The sequence below is a fragment of the Cololabis saira genome, chromosome 12 (assembly GCF_033807715.1).
Source record: "Cololabis saira isolate AMF1-May2022 chromosome 12, fColSai1.1, whole genome shotgun sequence".
Taxonomy (NCBI): domain Eukaryota; kingdom Metazoa; phylum Chordata; class Actinopteri; order Beloniformes; family Belonidae; genus Cololabis; species Cololabis saira.
Genome location: NC_084598.1, coordinates 7,371,259 through 7,381,000, shown reverse-complemented (window position 1 = coordinate 7,381,000; position 9,742 = coordinate 7,371,259). Strand labels below are relative to the sequence as shown.

At 41.0% G+C, this 9,742-nt stretch overlaps 1 protein-coding gene across 1 annotated transcript; it reads left to right on the top strand.

The window, feature by feature from the left end:
- The first annotated feature begins 4,606 nt into the window (after positions 1–4,606).
- LOC133456189 (transmembrane and death domain protein 1-like) lies at positions 4,607–9,463 on the top strand. The gene is made up of 5 exons (XM_061734647.1): positions 4,607–4,707; positions 5,990–6,178; positions 7,304–7,423; positions 8,246–8,380; positions 9,246–9,463. Exons 1-5 carry the CDS (start codon positions 4,638–4,640, stop codon positions 9,461–9,463), a joined length of 732 nt encoding a protein of 243 aa, XP_061590631.1. The 5' UTR covers positions 4,607–4,637.
- The last annotated feature ends 279 nt before the right edge of the window (positions 9,464–9,742 follow it).

Genomic DNA, 9,742 nt, shown 5'->3' with positions numbered 1-9,742 from the left:
TCATTTTTAGTCAAAGAAATCTCATTACACTTAAAACAAGATTCATTACCAGAAAAATAACTTTTTATTTGACAATTTTCACCTGTTTCAAGTCAATTTTCACTTGAAATAAGTAGAATAATCTGCCAGTGGGACAAGATTTATCTTCTCATTACAAGCAAAATAATCGTATTCAATCAGATTTTTCTACTTATTTTAAGTGAAAATCTACTTGAAACAGGTGAAAATTGTTGTTTTTTCCAGTGATGAGTCTTGTTTTAAGTGTAATGATATTTTCTTTTACTAAAAATGAGACATTGTAACTAGAAATAAGACAAATATTCTCGTTAAGATTTTGAGTTTTTGCAGTGCAGGAGGATGGAGGTATTCAACGAAACCAAAAACACTTCTTTTTTGTTTCTTCTTGTCACACTGTTGCAAATTATACGTCAAATACTTTGATAAAGAACTGGTTTTACGGGCTTGTAAAACCAATACTCTTGTCTAATGAAGAATGTGGTTTGCTCTGGAGGGGGATTTGAAAATGAGCAAATTACAGAAGAGACTCATCAAAAAATGAACACAAAGCCCTTATTAGATTAATATTACATGAAACTCCTTTATTTGATTTGTAGGTTTCTGCTTTCCCCGGAGTCCTTCTCCATTGCCTTTGAAGTGGATAAAATGTTCCGTCTGGTATGGTAAGAAGATCTATTGTTGCATTGTTGATCAGGATAGTTTGGGGTGTATCATCCTAGGTTCCTGTTATGTTTGTTTTATGTTGCTTGGTTTTTCTGCTTCTACTTCTTTTTGAACTGAACTCATTGGTACTAAAACCGTGCCACATGGCAAGGTGTGGCAGACTTTTACCCCTGAAAAAAGGGTGGTCCTTCTCAGGTGCTTGTACGTCATTGGTCGCTGCAGACCTCTAAAACACAATACCTGAATCAGTTGGAGGAAAAAAGTCAGACTGAAGCTCCACAGCAACTTGTCAGTTGTGCCTCACACGGCCCTTGCAGACTTTTTCGTTTGCAGTTACAACCGCGTCTCCAAGAAGCCAAAGGAGCAGATAATGTGAGTATTGCATTTTAAGCAAGGTAAGATGTTCATCTATCCAGAGATAACTTTGCCGATAGGTATAATTATCTCACAAGGACTTTTTGTGAATTTATTAAGATTATGTGAATAAATCATTTGCTTTCAAATCCGAGCAGGATCAACGGGGTAGAAGTTGTGTGGGAGAACGTGTGCATAAAAGATGGTCAACTAACTATCAGAAAGCTTCAGGTGTGGAGGGTGAGAGAGGGGTTTTGTGTTTTTCCCTGAGAGCAGGACTCTGGGGCGGACAGATAGCAGGGCCGGCCGGGGGCCGATAGGGGACCGGCCGGGGGGCCAACGGGGGGCCGATGGGGGGCTCGCGCTGGGATGCACTGGAGTTGCATCACTGATGACTAAACCAGTCATTCAGCTCAGGCCTGTGATAACGTGCCAGAGCCCACAATTTCAAAAGCAAGCCTGAAACCCTGCAGCCACGGAGCAGGGCAGGCCTGGTCTCGCTCACATGCAAACCTGAGCTCAGGAAAAGGGGAGAGGCCGACTCCCAACTCCTGCTGCACTCCCTGCCTCCTCCCCAACCTCGGGGGCTTCCTCATAAATCACAGAGTCCCAGCTCTGCAGCAGGTTGCCGGGTCGGCCCGTGTCTAGAAGCTAAACAATTAAAGTAAAGCGTAGGGGCTTTCCGTGGGGAAGCGGTGGAGAATGTGAGGATGAAGATCTGAGCAATGTGAAGTTGATGAATGATGTTTTTGACTATTTCTATCTTTTTGTTTCAGATGTTCCAGGAATGTTCCATGTGTTCTATCCTTCATTCCACCGGAGTCTGTATTCACATTTAACCAGATTTCAGTGGTGTGAAGTGTAAAAGACATGGGGATATGACTTCAAAAGCTGAACGCCACGACCCATCAGATTGTATGCCAAAGAAGCAACTCAACTTAGTGTTTGCTCTGAATGTGGGAATATATTCACGCACAAAATGCCAGTTAACATCTTAGTCCAGTATGTTGTATGTGTTGTATGAAGGTTTGATTTTATTCATAAGAACTCCAATATGCCCTGAATAAATTCCCTGATACTGTGTACCGAGTTGTTTTTTTTCTAAGAGTGCAACATCTCAAATCATTAAAGAGCCATTATACCACCCACACCCAGGTTTCTGTTTCTCAGCCCAGAGCATGGTATTTTTTTTCATTAGCCAACATGGAGATTTGGAGTCTCAGCCCACACAAACAACCTTTACTTCTTGGCAGATGAAGCTTATTAACAATTTAAAACATGCCCTCTCTATAGCCCTCGCAATAATGCCATTAAACACGCTTCTCCCCGCCACATAGATGCATCTCCACGACTCCCAACACATTTCTCTTCAGCTCTGCACATGAAAGCCAAGAAGATTCATCTATTTTTCTCAACTTCATTCCTACTGCTATCACCACAATTTGTAAGGTCCGTGATAGAGGATTGTGGTTTTGTAAACTGCATAAAGTGTGTAACTCGAGCGTTTAGCCATGCAGGCCGAGTCTGGATACAACTTTTAAGTCCGGTGGAATTTTAACAACAGATCTCTGCATCCCGAGGGTTGTAAACACGGCTCTTCACCGCTGGGCTCTGTCTGGCTCCCCATCATCACTCACCATCTGAGGGGCTTTCAAATGTGAAATGATATATATATATATATATATATATATATATATGATAATACTCTTGGCCCATGGTAATCTACACGGGTACAGACTTGAATTTAAATGCACTCACTTGTCGTCAGTGGCTTGAAATGCATCTTTCCCCCACTGGCCTCAAAATGCTATTTAACTATCTTGCTTCACATTGTCAGGCTCTGGGATAAATATGTACAAGCAGTGAGTCTCTCAATTAAAACACAAAATAGTAAAGGTGGATTAGTGTATTAGAGTAGTTTATGTACCTGATCAACCTGATATTGGTATACCAGCATAATAACTATTGATTAATCAACACCTTACATACACAATAACATTTAAAATGTTGGATGGATAGATAGATAGATAGATAGATAGATAGATAGATAGATAGATAGATAGATAGATAGATAGATAGATAGATAGATAGATAGATAGATAGATAGATAGATAGATAGATAGATAGATAGATAGATAGATAGATAGATAGATAGATAGATAGATAGATAGATAGATAGATAATCATTAGCTGCGTCCGAAATTCCATCCTTCCACCCTAATGAGTAGCAAAAACAATATGTTTGATTTTTTAGTGCGTCCGAAACATTAGTACGTACACAATAGTATGCTCTATCCATACTCATTCTGGAGAAATGTATTAGTGTGGATTGATGGACACTAGCTAAGCAGAAACTTCCCACAATGCAATGCAGCGGTGTTTGGTTGCTAAGTGCTGTGCAGATACGTATATGTCATAAGCATAATATTAAAGGAGCATGAGGCTCCTTTTAAGAAATGAGACTCTCTAGCGCCACCCTTCACCACGACGGTCGTCGGGGGTACTGCAGCCAACAGTGAAGCCGGCACGGGAGAACGGGGAGAACGCGCATGCAGCGTCATGTGACGTCACATCCGCAGGACAGCGCAGGAAATTCCGGCCCGGAATTGCAGCACATTTTGCAGCACACAGCCTGTTCAAGGCAACGGAGAGATACGGTAGAGGGCTCATTCTTTTGGGTTTGGAACGCTTCATCTGACATTATTACTAGAAAACTTAAAATGTATACGGATTTTTTTCATAAATCTTGCCACAATCCGGCCTCATGCTCCTTTAAGTATCACATTAAGTACCAATGGGAAAATCGATAGCCTAATAGGTAAATTAGTAGCTATTTATTATTAATATTTATGTTTAATTTATGATAGAGGTAACAAAGGGGCAGGGTTAAATAAAGTTTTACTTTTACCTGCTCCTTTACAGACACTGTTTTTTTTTCCCTGTTTGTATTACGTTTTTGTTGTTGTTGCTTTTTTTCTGTATTTTTTGAATTTGTTTTAAAATGTTATATTTTTTTCCTTATGTGTTCGAAATAAACAATTCAATCAAATCAATCAAATCAAATCAAGTATAATAATATTATTATATAATATTACTATTATAATATTGGTATATATATATATATATATATATATATATATATATATATATATATATATATATATATATATATATATATATAATATAATAATATTATATAATATTATATAATGTCATCTTGTTTGGGCCAGGATAAACAGGAAAGAGTTGTTACCATGGTAACAACTCCCCCTCCCAACGGCAGGAAGTGCTGTGTGGCTCTGAGTAGTATGTCCAAATTAATGCATACTACTGATATTTACTCAAAAGTGTGACGAACTTAAGTATACTTTTTGAGTATATACTGTTTAGTATTCGGACGCACCGAGGGAGTCTCTCAATTAAAACAAAAAATAGTAAAGGGTGAAAAACAAGCCCGTTATTTAGTGTATTAGATGAGTTTATGTACCTGATCAACCTGATATAGATAGATTTGGGCTGTTTACATTTAAACTGATTTTAGAGTGTTTGTGACGTTTCAAAAGAAGCCGCCTGGATAGTGAGCAGTAGCCGGATCAGCTGACATGAAGGTCTGGACGCTTCTCCTGTGTTTCCTGTTCGTACGGCAGAGTTGGACTTCTGGAGAAGACACAGGTGAGACTGATGTTCCCACAGCAGGGGCAGGTGCAAACGCAGCCAAGACATGACAGGAAAATCTGGAAAAAAACTCAAAGTGACTCAGAGCTGGTGTCTGTTAACTTTGGTTATTCAGCTGCTGTTCTCTGCAGCTGTAAGAGGTTAAAAGACACGTTCACACGACACACCATGCACTAATTATAAGAACAATCATGCTGCAGAAAATGTTTGCGCCTTGTCAGCTCCATGCTTCATTATACTGAATTAACAGGGGGGCAGTGCAGTATGGTCGTGCTTTAATGTGACGCCTGAGGAGCCTTTAGCTGCTCTGCCCCTCTACAGTCTCTACAGTTCTCTCCCAAGTCACATACGCAACACTGACTCTTTCCAGACTTTTAAATCACAACTTTTTAAAATTACAGTACTCAATCTTTGTAGTATTTTAGTGTTGTTTTGCTTTGCTGTTTTATGTTGCATTGCCCTGTGTGATTGTTCTTTCTTCCTACGCAGTGAGCTTGGGTACCTTGAAAGGCGACTATAAATAAAAACCATTATTAGGGCCCGAGCACTGACAGTGCGAAGGCCCTGGCCTATTGTATCTGTAGGAATTGTTTGGTTTTGTTTCCCTGTTTTTTTTTTTTTCCTCCTTCTTCCGATGAAATGAGGGCCTTTTTGCCTTACATCAAAATGTGCGTCTCCATCCTGCGACGATGCGCATTACTTTTCTCAGTCAAAAGCGTTACCGTGGCGACGATAGATGCCAAAAAGCGCGCCCCCCCCCCCCTTCATCTGATTGGTCCATATTTGATAGTTCCCCAAAAGTCACCAAATTTTGCACGCAAGCCAGGCCTGGTGATGAATTTGATATTTAATGGTTTGCATTAATGGGTGTGGCCTAACGGCTCAACAGCGCCCCCTAGAAAACTTTGTGCCTCAAGCCCCACAATACGGTTTGACGTACATGAACGAAAATCGGTACACACCTGTATCATGTCACAACTTAAAGAAAAGTCTCTTGGCGCCATGGCCCAAACCGAACAGGAAGTCGTCCATTTTTGAATTAATCGTGTAATTTTGGTGAAATTTATGCCATTTCTTCGGCCGCTTCTTCGCCCGAACCGTAACGTGCACCCAGGTGCGTTATACATCAAAATGTGCGTCTCCATTCTGCGACGATGCGCATTACTTTTCTCAGTCAAAAGCGTTACCGTGGCGACGATGGGCGTGTCTACTTTTGACTGAAGCTGTGTTCTCCCTGGAGCTTGCTAAGCTACAACTAGTCTGCTCTCTGGCTGTTTAGTGGCAGAAGACATCGGTGTGCATCAGCTGGAACGGTTGGTGGAGTTGCTGACATCCAGAGAGTGTGAGGACCTGCTGGCTGCCCTGTCTCACCCAGAGGAGAACATCTTCCAGCACCTCGATCGTCTCTCTCCAGATAAAAATAAATTAGATCTTAAACCTCGAGCTAAGAGAGACACTTCTGCTGCAGGTTAGTGCACATCAACATACGATGATGATGATGATGATGATGATGATGATGATGATGATGATGATGATGATGTGTCAAAAGAAATTAAGTACTATAAAGAAATATTTTGATAATGTTGACCAAAGTGTAACATAAGTTACAGCATTTTCAGTCCAGCACATAATAATCTACAAATACATACACATAAAAGTACAGAAGTATCTACAGTAAGTATAGTTTAAGTCACAGGGACCTATATCCTCAAAGATGGTACTTCTTTTGTGAAGCAACGCGTTACTGTTGTGATGAACGACTAACACAGTTTCAGTTATGTACACCAGGTAAGTCTGAGGGGTCATGGGATGGTCAGTGGAAACAGACAAAATAAAAAGAAAAAAGATGTTCTGGGCACTTTTTTCTGCAGTTTTTCTCCACTCTCTGATTTACGGTTGCATTAACCGAATTCAAATCATGTGGGAAGTTAGAAAGAAAGATCGTTGGTGGAGCTGGCGGCGACACGGATAACTGACATGTGACAGTGAAATGTGGTTTAAAAAATGTTTTAGAATTTACTTTTTTTTCCTATGTATTGAAACGTAAAGTTTAAGAACTGGAATATATTTTCCATTGTTTCTATATGACTGTACTTCTGAAGTGCAGTGGAGAGGAAGTAGGGCATATAGCAATATTATGTCAAATTCCTTAAGGCAGTTTCCTCAAAATTGTGCAAAAGTGCAGGAATGCATTTAGTTTTTTTCCTAAAACTAGATTTTTTTTAAGACCAAAACTTTATTCTAGCATAATATTCACTTTATTTCCAACTTTTTGACACTCTGTGGACTGTAGATTCTGTTCTTCAGTCACAGTGGAGTCACTTCAGGAGCCAACCAGCAGCCGAAAACCCACAATGTACCGAAAGTAATGAGTTGGGGGGAAAAAAAATAAACGTTTGAGAGACGAGGCAGAGTCAGGCTCTCAGTGACAGAAGAAAAAAAACAGGCCACAATGAGCAATAAGTAGGCAGAAGTGAAGGGAGAGCCCACCTGTCTGTCTCCTCCACATCCAGCTCAGCTTAAAGAGTGTGTGACAGCGAGCTGATGGTCAGAGACCTGTGTTTCTGAGCGCCATGTGTTTTACGTTTCCTAGATAGTGGGACTCAGTGCCGAGCGGCGCTGACAGACTGGCTGCTGAAGTACGGAGAGAAGACCTACTACGACAGGCTTTCCCGCGCCTTGCAGCATATCGGCAGAACAGACATCGCCATTGGTGAGAAAAAAGATGGAGACGGAAAGAACACATGCCCTCTGTAGCACTCAATTAATAGAGACTAGATTCATTTCTGAGATACTTCTAATAGAACGGTTTCCAAACTGGAACAGCCCACACGTTCATGTGCTGTGCTGTTGATAGCGTTGAATCCCTGAGAGCACACATCACAACATGTCCCTTGGCAAAAAGGAAATTGGAACAAAGCCTCATTTGTCTTCATGGCAGTGTATTTTCAAAACTGGTTTATTTCAGTCAACAAGGCCTCTTCAAGATTTTAACAACAGTGTGTAATTGCTTCGTTACTCTGAGATTTGTTTTTAATTGGAAACTTCAAAAGTGGCATAGTTTACACGCTGCCAGTCCCTGGCATGTGTTTGCAGTCCAGCGCGCGCGAGCGAGCGGCTCCACAGCCGAGCGGCGTTGGATAGATAGAGGGAGGTGTAAATGATCTGACAGAGGACTCAGTGGAGCTGACACAAGCCGGAGAACAAACCATCTGCTCCTTTCATCGGCAGATTTGGAGTAAAAAAAAAAAAGAATCACAAGGAAAGGATGGGAGGATGAGTTGTGAGATGAGCCGGGGGGGGGCGGGGGGGGTTTGTGACGCAGAACATAGCAATTATGGTATCTCCTCATACATACTAACTTGAAAGGTTTGTTCGGTCAACTGACGGCATGTGTTGCCCTTCGAAAAATTAATTATGTTCAAGACAAGAAATCAGCATTCAAATCCGAGTTTACATCATCGGATGACAGGATGAACACAAGCGTTTAGCACTTTAATAATGATGGAATGTCTTTGTGATTTTATGTTCACAGAAATGGGGAAGAACATAAACCAGGACAAAGCCTTGAGCTTGAAACGCTTCGTGGAGGATTACCACAAATATGTCAACTCTCTCAACGTCCCCAAAAAACGCCAGCGTGGACATAAGAGACTCCGAAAAACATGGGGTAAGAGCTCTTCTCTTCTTACCGGAGAAACCCACTGTACTGTAGGTTGTCGCGTCAGGTTATGGAAATAGTTAGTGATGCACCGATTGTTCGGTAACCGAAATTGTTCGGCCGAAAATGGCAAAAAAACACTTTTGGTGTTCGGTGGTATAAGTGGGGAAAAAAAACGAACAATTAATAACGGCGTTGTAAAATAAGGAAATAGACTGGCCGCTCCGTCCCGTAACAGTTGCGCACCACAACCATAAATCGTTGGCCAACCAAAAACTAACCCCATAAGAATTTTACCTAACATTCACCAGGAGGTGGAACCAAAACAACATAATGCTGGGAAATTAAAACATTTTCATTTTTTTATGTTCAATAAATATTTTCTACCTTGTAATTTTGTAAAAGATTTTTTTCTTTGAAAAGCATGCCTAAATCAAATTGAAAAAAAAATTGGCAAAATAAATGAAAAACTGCTGAAGAACCATGTTCGGTATTCGGCCAAGTGTTTATTATTATTTTCGGTTTCGGCCACAAATTTTCATTTCGGTGCATCACTAGAAATAGTCCATGTTTAAACTCAAATATCTGAAGCTTGTCTGAATGAAAAATGATATAATGTTTCACTGAAGCTGTTAGATGTTTGGATGAGATGGTGGATTCCATGTGGTGGCCGTGGGCACTCTTCCAGCTCATTAGTTCTCAACATCAACACTCTCAACACACCGGGAATATTTCCCAAGACAGTTTAAACTTCAAAAAATGTAATTATCACCTGTCCATTTATTTACTCTCCCGGGTGTTTCCACCACCTTAAAACATTGACAGAAGTCCCTCCCCAGTCCTTTGAGATGTCTGTGTGTTTGCTGTGTTTTAGTGAAGGATCTGACATGGCAGGACCTGGACCTGGTGCTGGAGCGAGCGCCGCTCCCTCTGTACCTGAGGGGCCCCTTGGACGTGTTCCTTCCACTGTTTTACGGCCTCGTGCTGGGCTCGGCCGGCGTCTTGCTCGCGGGCGTATCTGTACTGCTCATCATCATTCGGGTTTCTCAAAGACGGAGGCAGAGCCACCACAACCCAACCAGACAACAGTGAGCTCACAGCAAGGAGGTGAAGCTTCCTGGGAGCCGGATGAAAGATTTAAATCATCTTCAAGCTATACAATTAAACTGGACATTATCTGGTATAATAAACATTTTAAACCAATCTGATCATGCTTCTTATTTTATTTGTTCAGATAATTAAGAAGGTGAGATTCTGCCTTTTTGTTAAAAACTGGAACTATTGGAGATATTAATGAAAGGTCTCTGACTATAGGGTTGCCAACTCCCTGAAAAATAAATAAGGGATATCTCATCAGCCTTCACCCTTCCT